This window comes from Nerophis ophidion, linkage group LG23 (genome assembly GCF_033978795.1).
Source record: "Nerophis ophidion isolate RoL-2023_Sa linkage group LG23, RoL_Noph_v1.0, whole genome shotgun sequence".
Taxonomy (NCBI): domain Eukaryota; kingdom Metazoa; phylum Chordata; class Actinopteri; order Syngnathiformes; family Syngnathidae; genus Nerophis; species Nerophis ophidion.
Window position 1 is genome coordinate 25,609,498 of NC_084633.1, and position 19,291 is coordinate 25,628,788.

The following is a 19,291-nucleotide window of genomic DNA, read 5'->3' on the forward strand; positions in this document are numbered from 1 at the left end:
TATATATATATATGTATATATATATATATATATATATATATATATGTGTGTGTATTTTTTTTCTTCAACCAGAGATTATACATCAAACCTTAGCGCCAGTTTTGTGTTATAAGAGACAAATTATTCCATCCATCCATTTCCTACCGGTTATTCCCTTTGGAGTTGCGGGGGGCGCTGGTGCCTATCTCAGCTACAATATTATTATTAATTATCATTGTCACTTATTTCAGCTTTTTCCCAATTCATTGTCTTTTTTAACTTTTTTTCCGCTCCCCCAGACAATATTTTTCAAGCCAAAAATTCCAAGCTGCTGTCCACAAATGGCCCCCTGGCCACAATTTGAACACTCCAGAGAAAACTAAAAATAATTTACTTTTTCTTCTATCACACAAAACCAACACTAACTTTTGTCTTTAGACGTAAACATATTGAGTTTTTTTTTTTTTTGGAACAAAATAAAGAAAATATCAAAATGCCTTATTGTGGAAAAAGTTAGGACACCCCTGCTGTAGAGGGCAAACATCGGTATAAACATGGTTTTATTCAGTGCACATCAAATTACATAACTTAAAAGACTTTTACATGAAAAACACACTTGCTGCATATGTACAAAAAACAGTACACATTTTTTGTCTTCACAGGTTATATACACGAAAATGCCCATTGTGTATTTACATGCTTGCTACCATGAAGGTGGACAGTGCAGGTTGTTACATCACCACTTCTATCAGAAATAAGTTTCCACCAACAAAGTTCTCTCACGCTACATGACGGGCCTTTTTCCAACCCATTAAACTGTCATCAGCTTAATTCCCGCCCCATGGCCGCATGCTAAAAGCAACCAAGAAAATCAAACATGACGTCTTCAGCGCCAGCTTACAGATGTCCAGACCAAAACTCAGATGGCAGAAATTACATCGTTTTTTTCTTTTTTTTCTTTGGCTGCCGAGTTTGGGTGTGGATGTTTTGCAGCGGCGTGTCATTATCTGCTACACACGGAGGAGAGGAGATAGGGACGCTTCTCATGCTCTCGGAATTTGGTTACGCTCCCTTGGACGGACCGCGTAATTGGCTGTAATTTATGTGAAACATCTGCACTAAGTGGATTTCTTACATTTTGGATTGTGTACAAAAAGTAAACAGCGGTAAAACGAGCTGGCGTTTCTCCAGAGGGGGTCGACTAACAACGGTACGGGCCTTGTGGGGACCGTCTAAAAACGGGCTTTGTGGGGCACAATTCTGTTGTCCCAAGTTGTGAACGGTATACAAATACGTATTTTCACTTTCAGCCGATATGCAAAATAGTCTTTTGCCTGGTTGACCTATCATTGGGATTGGGCTTTTTTTTGTCTAGACCAGTGGTTCTTAACCTTGTCGGAGGTACTGAACCCCACCAGTTTTATATGCACATTTTTTTGTGAAAAATATATATACTGTATATATATTTTTTCAAATTCAAGAAAAAGTTTTGTTTTTTGACTGGTGAACAAAATGAACCGTGTCATCTTGTTCCAAGAACAAAACCAACACAGAGCATGAACGTCTCGTCTCGATTACTGTAACGTATTATTTTCGGGTTTTATCATGTCTAGCATTAAAAGATTACAGTTGGTACAAAATGCGGCTGCTAGACTTTTGACAAGAACAAGATAGTTTGATCATATTAGGCCTATACTGGCTCACCTGCACTGGCTTCCTGAGCACTTAAGATGTGACTTTAAGGTTTTACTACTTACGTATAAAATACTAGCTCAGGGGTAGGGAACCTATGGCTCTAGAGCCAGATGTGGCTCTTTTGATGACTGCATCTGGCTCTCAGATAACACGAGAAGTAATGAATAATTACTAATCACTGTGTTAAAAATAATATTCAAAATATAAAACATTCTCAGATATTGGGTTTCACTATGTAAAAGCGCTGTGAGACTCTAAAGAAAAGCGCTATATAAATCCAATTCACTTCACTTCACTTCATGCATTTTAATCCATCCATCCGGTTTCTACCGCACCTTTTCAAGAAGATGTATCAATGGTAAGAAGCATTTTCTTTATTATAGGTTAGCTTCAGAATAAAAATGCTATTAGAAAGAATAAGAGACTCATTATACTCTAAAAATGTTGGTCTTACTTAAAAATGCACGCATTTTGTTGTATTCAGTGTTAAAAAAATATATGGCTCTCACCGAAGTACATTTTAAAATATTTGGCTTTCATGGCTCTCTCAGCCAAAAAGGTTCCCGACTCCTGGTCTAGCTCCATCCTATCTTGCTGATTGTATTGTACCATATGTCCCGGCAAGAAATCTGCGTTCAAAGGACTCCGGCTTATTAGTGATTCCTAAAGCCCAAAAAAAGTCTGCGGGCTATAGAGCATTTTCCGTTCGGGCTCCAGTACTCTGGAATGCCCTCCCAGTAACAGTTCGAGATGCTACCTCAGTAGAAGCATTTAAGTCTCACCTTAAAACTCATTTGTATACTCTAGCCTTTAAATAGACCTCCTTTTTAGACCAGTTGATCTGCCGCTTCTTTTCTTTTTTTCCTCTTTCCCCCCCTCCCTTGTGGAGGGGGTCCGGTCCGATGGCCATTGATGAAGTACTGGCTGTCCAGAGTCGGGACCCAGGATGGACCGCTCGCCTGTGTATCGGTTGGGGACATCTCTACGATGCTGATCCGAGTCCGCTTGGGATGGTTTCCTGTGGACGGGGACTCTGGCTGCTGTCTTGGATCCGCTTTGAACTGAACTCTCGCAGCTGTGTTGGAGCCACTATGGATTGAACTTTCACACTATCATGTTAGACCCACTTGACATCCATTGCTTTCGGTCCCCTAGATGGGGGTGGGGGGTTGCCCACATATGCGGGGGGGGGGGGGGGGGGGGTGTTGCTTACATATGCGGTCCTCTCCAAGGTTCTCATAGTCATCATTGTCACTGACTTCCCACTGGGTGTGAGTTCTCCTTGCCCTTATGTGGGTTCTTCCGAGGATGTCGTAGTGGTTTGTACAGTCCTTTGAGACATTTGTGATTTAGGGCTATATAAATAAACATTGATTGATTGATAGATTGATGAACTCACGACCAATTACACACCTGCAAATCAGTGTGACTTCTATGGTTGCCGTATACATAATACACCGATAGGAAGAAGTTTTTATTTACACGATGAGTCGGGTGTGTCTTGACCTCTGCCGAACCCCTGAGGCCAACTCTCTGGGTCTTTTGATTGATTGATCCATCCATCCATCCATCCATCCATCCATCTTCTTCCGCTTATCCGAGGTCGGGTCGCGGGGGCAGCAGCCTAAGCAGGGAAGCCCCCTCTCCCCAGCCACTTCGTCTAGCTCTTCCCGGTGGATCCTGAGGCGTTCCCAGGCCAGCCGGGAGACATAGTCTTCCCAACGTGTCCTGGGTCTTCCCCGTGGCCTCCTACCGGTTGGACGTGCCCTAAACACCTCCCTCGGGAGGAGTTCGGGTGGCATCCTGACCAGATGCCCGAACCACCTCATCTGGCTCCTCTCTGAGCTGCCACCTTACCGTGGTAGAGGAGTTTGCGTGTCCTAATAATCCTAGGAGCTATGTTGTCCGGGGGCTTTAAGCCCCCTGGTAGGTTCTCCCAAGGCAAACTGGTCCTATGTGAGGGACCAGACAAAGAGCAGCTCGAAAACCTCTATGAAAAGTAAAAACAAAGGACCCAGATTTCCCTCGCCCGGACGCGGGTCACTGGGGCTCTCCTCTGGAGCCAGGCCCGGAGGTGGGGCACGATGGCGAGCGCCTGGTGGCCGGGCCTGTACCCATGGGGCCCGGCCGGGCACAGCTCGAAGAGGCAACGTGGGTCCCCCTTCCAATGGGCTCACCACCCATAGCAGGGGCCTTAGAGGTCGGGTGCAATGTGAGCTGGGTGGCAGCCGAAGGCAGGGCACTTGGCGGTCCGATCCTCGGCTACATAAGCTCCCTCTTGATTGATTGATTGAAACTTTTATTAGTAGATTGCACAGTTCAGTACATATTCCGTACAATTGACCACTAAATGGTAACACCCCAATAAGTTTTTCAACTTGTTTAAGTCGGGGTCCCCGTTAATCAATTCACGGTTCGATCGAACCCAGGTTAAGAACCACTGGTCTAGACTAGGGACAAGCATTTGGCAATACTTTCTCTGACTCAGCGCCATGTTTGCTACCAACTTCGAAACCGAGTTGGCCATACTCTCTCTCCACTAGTTATATCCATCCATCCATCCATTTTCTACCGCTTATTCCCTTTTGGGGTCGCGGGGGGCGCTGGCGCCTATCTCAGCTACAATCGGGCGGAAGGCAGGGTACACCCTGGACAAGTCGCCACCTCATCGCAGGGCCAACACAGATAGACAGACAACATTCACACTCACATTCAAACACTAGGGCCAATTTAGTGTTGCCAATCAACCTATCCCCAGGTGCATGTTTTTTTGGAAGTGGGAGGAAGCCGGAGTACCCGGAGGGAACCCACGCATTCACGGGGAGAACATGCAAACTCCACCCAGAAAGATCCCGAGCCTGGATTTGAACCCAGGATTGCAGGACCTTCGTATTGTGAGGCAGACGCACTAACCCCTCTGCCACCGTGAAGCCCCACTAGTTATATGTGATCTCCAATTTATTTTATTTTATTTTCCTTTAATCAAACACTGTGTAACTGTTAAAAACTGGTATTGTAATGTGGATCATTACGGTGGTACTGTAAAAAAAATTTAGTTTTTCCTTGCCCTTATGTGGGATATGAACCGAGGATGTCGTTGTGGCTTGTGCAGCCCTTTGAGACACTTGTGATTTAAGGCTATATAAATAAACCTTGATTGATTGATTGATACTTGGAGAGCCAAGTGTTTTCTGAGGGGGTACTTGGTGATTAAGATTTGAGAACCACTGTTCTGGGCGTCATGCTTTGTTTGTTTCCTTCACCCAGTCGTGATATCACGCTACAGCGGTACCTCGGTTTTCCTACGCCCCACTTTTCATTAATGACTTGTTTTTTTCCGATTTAAAATCTTGCCCTAGTCTCTCGTTCATCGCACACTCTCAAAAATAGAGGAATGAGACGTTTCCAAACCAGAAAGAATGAATGTTGAAAGAATGTTCTATCAAAAGTACTATTTTGGAATCCAAAAGCCCAGAAGTATACCTTTTTATACTACCAAAAAATAAAAATTTTGATCATGAGGGTAGGTGCTGCATTAAGAATGTGTTTAGCCCATACACAATATCTGTTGTTGTTGTTATTATTATTAGTACTTGTAGTAGTATTTTAACCCTCAGGTTACAGGGGATGACTTTTCAGTACATCTTGTCTGTATTTTGTCGGTATTTTTTGTTATGTTACTTTATTTTACAGGTTTTTTACAAGTATACAATACATTGGCAGATATTCAACAATACCCTAAAAACCAGACAGGACATCCATCCATCCATCCATTTTCTATTGCTTGTCCCGTTCGGGGTCGCTGGAGCCTATCTCAGCTGCATTCGGGCGGAAGGCGGTTTACACCCTGGACAAGCCGCCGCGTCATCACAGCCAGACAGGACATACAAGTACTTAATTTTTCTAAGAGCATACATTTTTTTTTAGGTTTCCATTTATTCCCCTCCAATCAACTTTAGCCCCAAAGAAAAATACCAATCACATAATGCGTTTTTTCTCATTACACATATTTTTTAAAGGCATCACAGATTTCAATTTGTATAGATGTGCAGAACATGATTTATTTAACTCCTTTAAACCTGAAAAGTTCTTAAAAAAATGGTAAAAAAAAAAATATATATATATTTATTAGAGAAATTTGAGCAAAGAAAAAGGTACAAAATGTTTTTAAAGACTTAAGGATTTTCACGTCCTGTTTGGTTTTGAAGGTAATACAAATCAATTGAGAGTTAAAGGAGTAGTTAAGGCATTTAGAGCCATTATTAGTAATATTAATAGACTTTTTAATTATTACCATATTTTACTATTACCATCATCTCCACTCTCATTAATGTTATCCTTCAATATTTTATTGATTGATTAATTGAAACTTTTATTAGTAGATTGCACAATACAGTACATATTCCCTACAATTGAGCACTAAATGGTAACACCCCAATAAGTTTTTCAACTTGTTTAAGTCGAGGTCCACGTTAATCAATTCTGGGTAATTTGTCGTGAATTGAGTAGAGCTGTCAAATAAATTGTGATTCGTCATTAAAAAAAATGGCAATCATTCATGTAACTGCGTGGATTAGTCAGGCAAGTTATTTGGAGCGTGACGCCCCTTGGCCACAACCGTGGATGGGGCGTGGCTCGTTACACGCTCAGCGATCAGGTCAGTGCAAAGATGAGTGAGGCGACTCCACCTGATTCAATTTCACTTCACAGTAAACCCCAAAGAGGACTCTTTTTTTGCCAAAACTTGCACGTTTTGAGCAGATAAATGTAGTGCATTCAAGTAACCCACTTCAAAAGTAAAAATTCCATCGTCTTTTTTTAGATGAAGGTAAAAACAAAATGTTGTCCCTCACAACGAGAGCGTAAGATTGAAGATTTTTGGACGGATTCATTGATTGACATTATTTTTCTATGGCCAAAGTTGTTTCAGTTTTCGTACAATTCGGTCACGTATCAGGGCTTACCGTTCCAACTGCGCCTTTTAATACCATTTCTTTTAATATATAAGATCATCTCGAAAGATGAATCCCAGAAAGACTTCATCCGGAGACTTCACCTGAAGTCTTGGAGTCACACTCTTGTCGCCGCCGCGCTTAAATCATGCGTGGTTTCAGTTTCTGGACGTCCGATCCATCAGTGGTCACCTCATACTTTCCCGCTATCAAGTCTTTGACAGTTTGGGGAAAATGGCTTTTATGGTAGAAGGTGTAAAGTTCCCGGAAGACACGGTGGTCTCCAGTCCCTCCAGTCTGTGAGAGGCGGCGTCAGTCTTGCTGGTGCTGCACTCCAGGAAGTTGATCCCCATCTTCTTCACTTGTCCGTCTTTGGTCAGCAGGCACCGACTGCAGAGCAGCCGGATGATGGCCCGCCTCATGTCCTTGCTGGTCAGGGTGTAGATGATGGGGTTGAGGAGGGAGTTGAACATGGCGATGCCCAGGAAGTAGTCCGCCTTGAAGAGCACCTGGCAGCTCTTGGTTGGACAGAAGAAGTCGAGCAACAGGAGGACGAAGAGGGGAAGCCAGCAGGCGATGAAGACCCCCAGGACGATGGTGACCGTCTTCAGCAGGGCCATGTACTTCTGCGACTTGCGGCACAATCCTTTCCTCTGCGGACCCGAGCCCAGGCGCTGGGTGTTGGACTTGACGATGCGGAAGATGCGGACGTACAGCACCACGATGGACATGAGCACGGCGCTGAAGACGGTGACGCAGAAGAGGATGTAGCTCTTGGCGAAGAGCGGCAGCACGGTGGAGCAGCGGTTCAGCCGGCCCATGCAGTTCCAACCCATGACCGGCAAGACCCCCAGCAGCACGGCGAGCACCCAGCTGGCGCCGATCAGAGCGAACATCCGGCCTTTCTTGTCGCCCTGGTAGGGCTTCATCCTCACCATGGTCACGTGGCGCTCGATGGCGATGGCCAGCAGGCTGATGACGGACGCCGCCAGCATGATGAACACGCCCCCTTCCCTCAGGAACCACAGCACGGGGGTCATGCTGAGCGTGTTTTCGCCGGACGTCAGGAGGTTGACCATGTAGGTGAAGCCCGCCAACAGGTCGGAGAGAGTCAGGTTGCCCAACAAGTAGTACATGGGAAGGTGGAACTTCTTGTTCTTCCAGATGGCCACCAGCACCACGGCGTTCTCCGCCACGATCAGAAGGCACACCAGCAGGAAGGCGATGGCCTCCGGTTTGAGTCCCTCCTTGTACTTGTTCTCCTTCAGCTTGCCCGTGAAGTTGTAGTGTTCAATGATGACGGCGTTGCTGTGGTACTCCCGGAACATCCGGAGCAGGTTCCCCGGGGGCGACACGCCGACGGCGGACTGAGCCGCTGCAGCGTAGGCAGCATGGAAGGATTCCGTCGGCATGTCGGCTGGGGGAAAAACTCTTTTTTTTTTCCCTGATGCTCATAAAAAAATGGGGTCCTCAGATGTGGGATCATGCATTCCTTCCTCTTTGTCGGGCTGGAGGTTTAAAAAAGAAAAAGTCCAACTTGGTTTCCTTGGAAGTCAAAGGATTTCCTGTGGTTCGCTGAAATCACATGTTTTCAATTCCCTCTTTGTCCACCAGAGGGCGGCACGGCCAGCCAGCCTGCAGCATTCCAAAGAAAAGGAACAAAGTTATAATCATTAATAGAATAAAACATTTAATCGTCATACTAAAAAAAACGTATTTAAAGGCAGATAAAAATGAGAAATAACCACATAAATAAATAAATGTGTGGTCAGTGTCATGCAGGATTTTCAACATTTCAGCTTAAGGTGAAGAAAGTCGATTCTGTGTCATTTAAAACCACGTCCGGTAGTAAATATCGTCAGCTTTATGCAAAAAAAATAAAAATAATAATAATAATATCCAAAAATTTAAATTGGTCAATTCCATACAGTTTGTTCGAAATGAGCGCCAATGCGCCAAACCACAAGAGTTGTGCTGGAAGTAGTACGCACCGGTGAGGGAGGGAAGTGTCCGCTTAGAAAAAGAAATAGAAGTTAAAAGTGAAAAGAAGTGATCTCGGAGGATGAAGAAGATGACGATGAGGGCGACGAGATCCTCGCGCGACACGAGCGTGGACGTGAATGAGGCGCCAGTGGGCAGCCAGAAGGGGGCTGTGCTTACTCCTCCTCCTCACACCCCTCATCCTCCTCCTCACACCCTTCTTTGTTAATTTGCAGCCTCAACAAGTTGACAAACTTATTCGGGTGTTACCACTTAGTGGTCAATTGAACTGCACTGTGCGATCTACTAATAAAAGGTTCAATCAATCAATCAATCAAACTTTGTTGGCAGATTAATTGAAAAAAAAAAAAACATCCAATATTGATCTAAACCATGGGTGTCAAAGTCTGGCCCGCGGGCCAAATCTGGCCCGCCGTGTAATTTAATTTGGCCCTTGAGGCAATATCAATTTAGCATCAGAGCTGGCCCGCCGGTGTTATACAGCGTCGGTGCCGCTGTAACACCGCATTCACCGCTAATACTCATACTTGCAAACCCTCCTAATTTTCCCGGTAGCCTCCCGAAGTTCAGTGCCCCTCCCGAAAATCTCCCGGGGCAACCATTCACCCGAATTTCTACCGATTCCCACCTGGACAACTATTTTGGGGGCGTACATTTAAGGCTGTGCCTTTAGTGTTCTCTACAACCTGTCGTCACGTCCGCTTTTCCCCCATACTAACAGCGTGTCACATAATATTTGTGGCTTTTACACACACACACACACACACACACACACACACACACACACACACACACACACACACACACACACACACACACACACACACACACACACACACACACACACACACACACACACACACACACACACACACACACACACACACAAGTGAATGCAAGGCATACTTGGTCAACAGCCATACAGGTCACACTGAGGGTGGCCGTATAAACAACTTTAACACTGTTACAAATATGCGCAACACTGTGAACCCACACCAAACAAAAATGACAAACACATTTCGGGTGAACCTCCGCACCGTAACACAACAGAACAAATACTCAGAATCCCTTGCAGCACTAACTCTCCCGGGAAACTTCCAGCAAACTGACCAATAATTAACGTTTTATTCATGCATTTTCTCTTGCTACTTCAAGGCTTGAATGTTTGGTTCATTCATTATTGTTATTTTATTTTCAAATGTATTATTAGCCTGTGGAAAAAAAATTATATTTACCTCAGAAGATTGCAAAAAGAAAAAAAGGCATACAATTTTTATTTAACTTTTATTTGATATGCCATTGATATTTTTTCAATTATTATCATTATTATTTGAAACTGGATTTTGCATGTCACTTTAAGTTATATAAGCCTTGCTTGTTCAATATTTAATGCAAAACTTTTTGGGTCCCTATTAAAAGGTTAATTTGTTCAAACTTGGCCCGCGGCTTTGTTCCGTTTAAAATTTTGGCCCACTCTGTATTTGAGTTTGACACTCCTGATCTAAACGATGACTATGATATCGATACTTTTTATTTGAACATTATCAATTTGTTTCAACGTTTGGCCATTTACTTTGTTGATCATGACTACAATGCAGAATTGTCAAACTCGTTTTAAAATCTACTCCAACTGGTAAAAGGACGGCAGGATAACTTAAAAATAAAGACGACTTCGGTTTGCTTTCTTTATTTAAATATAATTGGTAAATGGGTTATATTTGTGTAGAGCTTTCCTACCTTCAAGGTACTCAAAGCGCTTTGTCACTATTTCGAATGACTATGAAAAACCTTGGAGAGGACCGCAAATGTGGGTAACTCCCTGGATGCAATGGACGTCAAGTGGGTCCGACATAATATTGTGAAAGTCCAGTCCATAGTGGATCTAACATAATAGTGAGAGTCCAGTCCATAGTGGATCTAACATAATAGTGAGAGTCCAGTCTATAGTGGATCTAACATAATAGTAAGAGTCCAGTCCATAGTGGAACTAACATGATCGTGAAAGTCAAGTCCATAGTGGATCTAACATAATAGTGAAAGTCAAGTCCATAGGGGATTTAACATAATAGTGAGAGTCCAGTCCTTAGTGGATCTAACATACTATTGAGAGTCCAGTCCATAGTGGATCTAACATAATAGTGAGAGTCCAGTCCATAGTGGATTTAACATAATAGTGAAAGTCAAGTCCATAGGGGATTTAACATAATAGTGAGAGTCCAGTCCATAGTGGATCTAACATAGTAGTAGTGAAAGTCAAGTCTATAGTGGATCTAACATAATAGTGAGAGTCCAGTCCATAGTAGGTCTAACATAATAGTGAGAGTCCAGTTCATCGTGGTTCTAACATAATAGTGAAAGTCCAGTCCATAGTGGATCTAACAGTGGGGGTACTGGTGCCCATCTCAGCTACAATCGGGTGGAACGCGGGGTACACCCCGGAAAAGTGGCCACTTCATTGCTGGTCCAACACAGATAGACAGACAACATTCACACACTAGGAACCATTTAGTGTTGCCAATCAACCTATCCCCAAGACGGCGTGGCGCAGTGGTAGAGTGGCCGTGCGCAACCCGAGGGTCACTGGTTCAAATCCCACCTAGAACCAACCTCGTCACGTCCGTTGTGTCCTGAGCAAGACACTTCACCCTTGCTCCTGATGGGTGCTGGTTGGCGCCTTGCATGGCAGCTCCCTCCATCAGTGTGTGAATGTGTGTGTGAATGGGTAAATGTGGAAGTAGTGTCAAAGAGCTTTGAGTACCTTGAAGGTAGAAAAGCGCTATACAAGTACAACCCATTTATTTATTTATTTATATGCGGTCCTCTCCAAGGTTTCTCATGGTCATCATTGTCACTGGCATCCCACTGGGTGTGAGTTCTCCTTGCCCTTATGTGGGTTCTTCCGAGGATGTCGTAGTCGTAGTGGTTTGTACAGTTCTTTGAGACATTTGTGATTTAGGGCTATATAAATAAACATTGATTGATTGATTGATTGAAGTATTGTTACACACAGCTGATCAATTTTTCATGACCTATCTTAATGTTTTACACTCAAAAATATTTCCAACAGCAAATGACTTGGGATGCGTATTTGCACATGCTTTTACGCGTAATGTAATGAAGCCAGCGCCATTAGCAACAGCTAACGTGCTAACACGTTGACGAGTGTCCATGGGGATGATTAACTTGCAACGGCGTTCTTTTTGTGTCGTTTCAGTTTTGTCAGTTTTTGAGTCTGTTTCGCCGATCTGAGAGCAAGTGGGTCCACGACAAGGACTTCTGTTTTGTTCGATCAGCCGTTTTACTGCCTTGTGACAGACACCATTGGGAAACAAATAAGGTATGTAAATAACAAAACATTTTTGTGTATCCATCCATCCATTTCCTACCGCTTATTCCCTTTGGGGTTGCGGGTGGCGCTGGTGCCTATCTCAGCTACAATCGGTCGGAAGGCAGGATACACCCTGGACAAGTCGCTATCTCATCGCAGGGCCAACACAGATAGACAGACAACATTCACACTCACATTCACACACTAGGGACCTTTTTGTGTATGTGATGACAAATTTTTTGGCGACTATTATATGGACAAATACTTTTTTCTTCTAAATTCAAGTGGGTGTGGCCTGTAGTCCGGAAAATACGGTAAGTTATTCAGTTGTGCACGTTAAACCTGCAAGCTGCGCTCTTTTAGCATAGAGCGATGGTTTCAACACTCGGAGAAATACGAGACAGAGGTGCTTTCAAGGACCACAAACCAGAGTAGGACGCCGCCAAAAATAACTTCTAAGAATAACCGATATCTTGCGTATTTGTTACGCACTTTCCGTTTAGATACTTCTTAAAGTGCTACAGTTCAAAACAATATTTAAAACAATAAAAGCATTGTCGTATAATAAGTACAAAATAGTGGGCTTTTCTACCTGTGTGTTTGAGTTATTAAAAGATGTCCGTGTGTGTATTAGGGTTGTACGGTACACCGCTATTAGTATAGTACCGCGATACTACTTAAACCAATTCGGTACTATACCGCCTCCAAAAAGTACCAGTCTGCCGCCCCCCCGCACCTTTGTCCTCGTCACATTGTGACATAGTTGGTTTCACGAGCAGAGGAGCATGTTCGGCAGCGCGCGCACACAGAGTACTTACAAGCAGACACAGAGTGCAGACAGAAAAGGGAGAATGGACGCATTTTGGCTTAAAAATTAATGATAAAGGTGAAGTTATAACACTAAAACGCCCTTAGGGAGAGGTGTTTTAAGACATGGCTAGCTAGCCACAGTAGGCAGTGTTTTAGTGACTTCCAAATCACTAATCCTCGCCTCTATGGCGACAAAGAAAGTAAGTTTCATACAAGTACCATTATCAGTGCAGGACGAGGAATGGCTAAACATGCTTTCCCACACAAAATGTAAACAAACGCCATTGGTGGATTTACACCTAATATCCACTGTAATGATACCAAGTATCATTTGGCATCACAACATGTTTTTTTTGTTTTTTTTAAACAATGTATACTATGTTTATAAACTCAGGAAATATGTTCCCTGGACACATGAGGACTTTGAATATGACTAATGTATGATCCTTTAACTACTTGGTATCGAATTGATACCCAAATTTGTGGTGTCATCCAAAGCTAATGTATACTATCAAACAACAGAAGAAGAAGTGATTATTATATTTTAGCAGAAGTTGTGGGGGAGATGGGGGGGTTGCCTGCAGTACTGCAGAGAAGCGGGGTTAGTCAGGAACGGCTTTGAAATCAGCGAAAGGTGAGAGTGTTTGTCTAGTCACCTGTCGCTCTGTTAAAGGAGAGAGTTGTTGATGGTGGGAGACAATTGATTGATTGATTGAAACTTTTACTAGTTCGATTATGCATATAATGGGGGACCGGGCATTCTGCTCCGCCGCTCCCAGTCTGTGGAACGCTCTCCCTGACCTCCTGAGGACACCACAGACTGTGGATGCTTTTCAAAAAGGCTTAAAAACCCTTCTTTTAAAAACGCTTTTTTTATATAGATATATGCATACTAGTTCTAGCTATTAGGCTGTTATAGTTTTTATTTTGATTTATTTTTATTATCTTTTTATTTTTATTTAATTTTTTTAATACACTGTAGCATTTTGAGGTTGTTTACTCAGTGTAAAGTGCTTTTTACAAACAAAATCTATTATTATTATTATTCTTATTATTCTTATTATTATTGCTTAGGGCAGGGGTCACCAACCTTTTTGAAACCACGAGCTACTTCTTGGGTACTGATTAATGCAAAGGGCTATCAGTTTGATACACAGTTAAATAAATTGCCAGAAATAGCCAATTTGCTCAATTTACCTTCAACTCTATGGTATTATTAATAATTAATGCTATTTATCTTTGTGGAAACACTGATCATCATAATGATTTCTCACAATAAATATAAATTATGAAACATAGTTTATCTTCAATTTCGACTCTTTAAAATTCCAAATTCAACCGAAAAAAAAAAGTGAAAAACTAGGTAATTCGAATCTTTTTGAAAAAACTTAAAAAAAAGAATTTATGGAACATCATTAGTTATTTTTCCTGATTAAGATTAATTTTAGAATTTTAATGACATGTTGTTAAATAGGTGAAAATCCAATCTGCATTTTGTTAGAATATACAACAAATTGGACCAAGCTATATTTCTAACAAAGAAAAATCATTATTTCTACTAGATTTTCTAGAACAAAAATCTTAAAATAAATTCAAAAGTCTTTGAAATAAGATTTAAATTTGATTCTACAGATTTTTTTTAAAATTTTAATCATGATAAGTTTGAAGAAATATTTCACAAATATTCTTCGTCGAAAAAACAAAAGCTAAAATGAAGAATTAAATTAAAATGTATTTAATATTCTTTACAATAAAAAAAGTACATTTACTTGAACATTGATTTAAATTGTCACGAAAGATGAGGAAGGAATTTAAAAGGTAAAAAGGTATATGTGTTTAAAAAACCAAAAATAATTTTTAGGTTTTTTCTCTAAAATTGTCTTTCAAAAAGTTATGAGAAGCAAAGTAAAACAATAAATGAATCTATTTAAAAAAGTGAAGACCAAGTCTTTAAAATATTTTCCGTGATTTTCATATTCTATTTGAGTTTTGTGTCTCTTAGAATTAAAAATGTCCAGCAAAGCGAGACCAGCTTGCCAGTAAATAAATACAATTTGCAAAATAGAGGCAGCTCACTGGTAAGTGCTGCTATTTGAGCTATTTTTAGAACAGGCCAGCGGGCGACTCATCTGGTGCCCACGGGCAACCTGGTGCCCGTGGGCACCGCGTTGGTGACCTCTGGCTTAGAGTGTCCGCCTTGAGATTGGTAGGTTGTGAGTTCAAATCCCGGGTCAAGTCATACCAAAGACTATAAAAATGGGACTCATTACCTCCCTGCCTAGCACTCAGCATCAAGGGTTGGAATTGGGGGTAAAATCACCAAAAATGATCCCCGGGCGCCGCCACCGCTGCTGCTCACTGCTCCGCTCACCTCCCAGGTGGTGATCAGGGGTGATGGGTCAAATGCAGAGCATAATTTCACCACACCAAGTGTGTGTGTGACAATCATTAGCATTTTATCTTAAACTTTTAACGATGTAAAAGCGCTTTGAGTCACCAGAGAAAAGTGCGGTCATTCGGCACATTTCCCGGCACGCCGTTTAAAGCTGCCAATGTGGCGCAGGCGCCAGGAAGTGACGTCGGTGGAGGTCGAGGGCGAGCGAAGGCCCAAAACAGGAAGCTGGCTCATTGTGCCTGTAAAGGACTGAGAGAGAGAGAGAGAGAGAGAGAAAGATGTCCTTGTGGAAAACACGGATGATGTCATCGCTACCATTTGACTCCCACTCGATGTGTAATCAGCACTCATTTACACACCTGGCGGGGTTCTTGCATTATTGCCATGAAATACAGCCCCCCCACACGTGGGCTTGGGGACCTTCTCTCCGGTGATAACCAGTTGGACATACTCTCCAGGAGGCCTGGGAGCAGGATGGCAGTTGAGCCCCCACAGTGACAAGCTCTCATCGTGGGGGGGCGGGGGGGTCTCTGATTAGTTAGCACACAAAGACGAGATGGCAGGACTCGCTGCATTGGCTTTTGTGTGTGTGTGTGTGTGCGTGTGTATGTGTGTGTGTGTGTGTGTGTGTGTGTGTGTGTGTGTGTGTGTGTGTTTCCCACAGTCAGGAACTGCTCCGTCATAGCTTTCTTGGCCCCCAGGCTGCAGGCTGACATTGTGACACACCCAGCAGTCTGGGGTGTTCCTTTCCTGTGACGTTAGAGGAAGACACTTTTTTTTTTGTTTTGTTCCCATTTACCACCGTTAGGAAAAGAGAAAGAAAAAGTTAAAAAAAAAAACAGGTTTAAAAGGGTGGATTCAAAGCATGGAAGGCGTTCTTGCAAGAACAAACATCACACGTCAAATTGAGATTCACACTTCTGGCTCATCGTTTGAATGAGAAACAAAACACACACACGCAGCCTGCAATTAAATTTGGTTTCACACGGAGAATACAAAGCATTCACACTTTCTCTAATTCACACCGTGTGTGTGTGTGTGTGTGTGTTTTGTCATTTGGAAATTTCAGTATTGACAAATGTGTGTTGTCTCAGTTTTCATGGTGATGACTTACTCATTGATTGTTTCTATGGAAGGTCAGTGTTCCATGATTGTACTTTTTCATGACATATTTTCAAAACTAATACTATATATATATATATATATATATATATATATATATATATATATATATACATACATATATATAAATATATATACATATATACAAATATATATACATATATATGTATATATATATGTATATATATACATATATATATATATGTATATGCATACATATATATAAATATATATACATATATATAAATACATATACATATATATGTATATATATATATATGTATATATATGTATATATATACATATATATATATACATATATATATACATATGTATGTATATATATGTATATATATATACATATATATATACATATATATATATATACATACATATATATATATATATATATATAATCTTTAAAAAGAGTCATGTATTAATATTTTTTTTCCACTTTCATTATTGTTATTTTTAAATATAGTTATATTATATTTAAATATATATATTTAAATTACACACATATATTATTATATCCTAATATGCTTATAAATGATATATATGTATAAATATATTTAATTTATATATATATTTTGTCTAATTTAAATATATATATTCAGATTTTATATATATATATTAGGAGTGGGCAAATTAATGCGTTAATTATGAGTTAACTCATCAATCTATTAACGCCGACAATTATTTTATCGCACATTTGCGTATGTTGTTTACATGCTTTTATTTTTTTAACGCCTTTTCTTAACAAGATGGCGTCGCCCGGCGTCGAGGGGCTCTTGGTAAAGATGGAACATTTGGCAAAAATACCGGACAATTCTGCAAATTTCATGGCTGGCTTACAGTGTGGTCACTCCGGGATCACTTACGACCGCCAGACAATTCTGAATGTGGATAGATCGGGCCGTTTTGGACTGAATGACGCGTGTTTGTTAGACCGGCTACCTAGCATGGGAATACTTTGCCGGCTACATCCAGCGGCCTGTGAAGCAGCGGAGTATATGTGTTGTCTGTCTATTTATCAATAATGCAGACGAGGAGTGTTGGCTGAGTTCTTAACGTTTGCTCTCAGAACGTGCATATCACAACATACAAGATGCCTTCATGGCGACACAACCTATACCGGGCTACCGCGCATGCTCGTCACTCCTGTTGCATGCTGGGTAGGGTAGTTCTTTTATTCCCTGGCTCATTACATCACAATATAGTACCATGTATTTGCGTTCAGTTTATCAAAGCACCAGGCAAACAATCGGAAAATTCCCATCATATCAATTCCTAGATATGGTCATAATTATTTTAAGTGCACTACGCAGAATAAACACAACATTATTAATATTGCTACTAAAGATAATTTGATCAAAAATTCCCTAAAACAGCCCACTACCTATAATATAGGTTTTTTAAACATAAGATCCCTGATAAGAAAAAGGTTTCTGCTGTTACCTCAGAAATTGCCTGTTCAGATGTTATGATTGTGGCTCAGAGATTTGTATGTAGATTATATTTATTTTCCATAACAAACAGGATAACTTAAATACCCTGGCAGTGGTAGTAATAAGCTTAAATGTTTGTATTTACATTTTTTGAGTTGATTTTCATAAAATATGCTATTTAACTGCTACTGTTTAACAAGGACTGATTTAAATTGTGTAAGAATGTTTTGGCGCTTTTGTTCATGTGGGAGAATATTCCAATAAAGGTACACTACACACTACTTTTGAATTCATTATTGGGCTTTGCGTATACAACGCAGTCAATCGCGATTAATCAGAGAAATAGTGCGATTAACTTCGATTAAAATTTTTAATCGTTGCCCAGCCCTAATATATATATATATATATATATATATATATATATAATCTATAAACATAAAAAAATATATATAGATGTGTGTGCATATATATCTATATATATATATATATATATATATATGTGTGTGTGTGTGTGTATGTATATGCATATATGCATCTATATGTATATTTAGATATACATACATATATAGATATACATATATACTGTGAATATATACATATAAATGCGTATATATCTGTATCTATATGTATATATTTATGTATGTATATATATATGTATAGATGTATATAGATGTGTGTCTATACACACACACACACACACACACTTACAGTATCAGGGGCGGCATGGCGTAGTGCATGGGTGTCAAACTCTGGCCCGCGGGCCAAATTTGGCCCACCGTGTAATTTCATTTGGCCCTTGAGGTAATATCAAATTAACATTAGAGCTGGCCCACCGGTAATAATAATAATAATAATGGATTAGATTTATATCGCGCTTTTCTATTGTTATATACTCAAAGCGCTCAAAGAGAAGTGGGAACCCATCACTCATTCACACCTGTTGGTGGTAAGCTACATCTGTAGCCACAGCTGCCCTGGGGTAGACTGACGGAAGCGTGGCTGCCAGTTTGCGCCTACGGCCCCTCCGACTACCACCAATCATTCATTCATCATTCATTCACCAGTATGAGCGGCACCGGGGGCAAAGGGTGAAGTGTCCTGCCCAAGGACACAACGGCAGCGATTTGGATGTCAATAGGTGCGAAGCGAACCTGCAACCCTCAGGTTTCTGGCACGGCCGCTCTACCCACTACGCCATCCCGCCCCGGTATTATACAGCATTCACCGCTAATACTCATACTTGCCAACCCTCCCGGATTTCACTGTCCCTCCTGAAAAACATTCTCCCGATTTCCATCCGGACAACAATATTGGGGGCGTGCCTTAAAGGCACTGCCTTTAGCGCCCCTCTACAACCTGTCGTCACTTCCGCTTTTCCTCCATACAAACAGCGGTATCTGCACACAGGTATGTGAATGCAAGGCATACTTGGTCAACAGCCATACAGGTCACACTGAGGGTGGCCGTATAAACAACTTTAACACTGTTACAAATATGCGCAACACTGTGAACCCACACCAAACAAAAATGACAAACACATTTCGGGAGAATATCCGCACCG

The 19,291-nt window shown here is 41.3% G+C and overlaps 1 protein-coding gene across 1 annotated transcript; it reads right to left on the reverse strand.

Moving 5' to 3' along the window:
• Window positions 1–521: 521 nt before the first annotated feature.
• Window positions 522–8,752, reverse strand: s1pr5a (sphingosine-1-phosphate receptor 5a). The gene is made up of 2 exons (XM_061885358.1): window positions 8,618–8,752; window positions 522–8,261 (listed from the first exon to the last, which is right to left on the reverse strand). Exon 2 carries the CDS (start codon window positions 8,036–8,038, stop codon window positions 6,836–6,838), a length of 1,203 nt encoding a protein of 400 aa, XP_061741342.1. The 5' UTR covers window positions 8,039–8,261; window positions 8,618–8,752; the 3' UTR covers window positions 522–6,835.
• Between the last annotated feature and the right edge of the window lie 10,539 nt (window positions 8,753–19,291).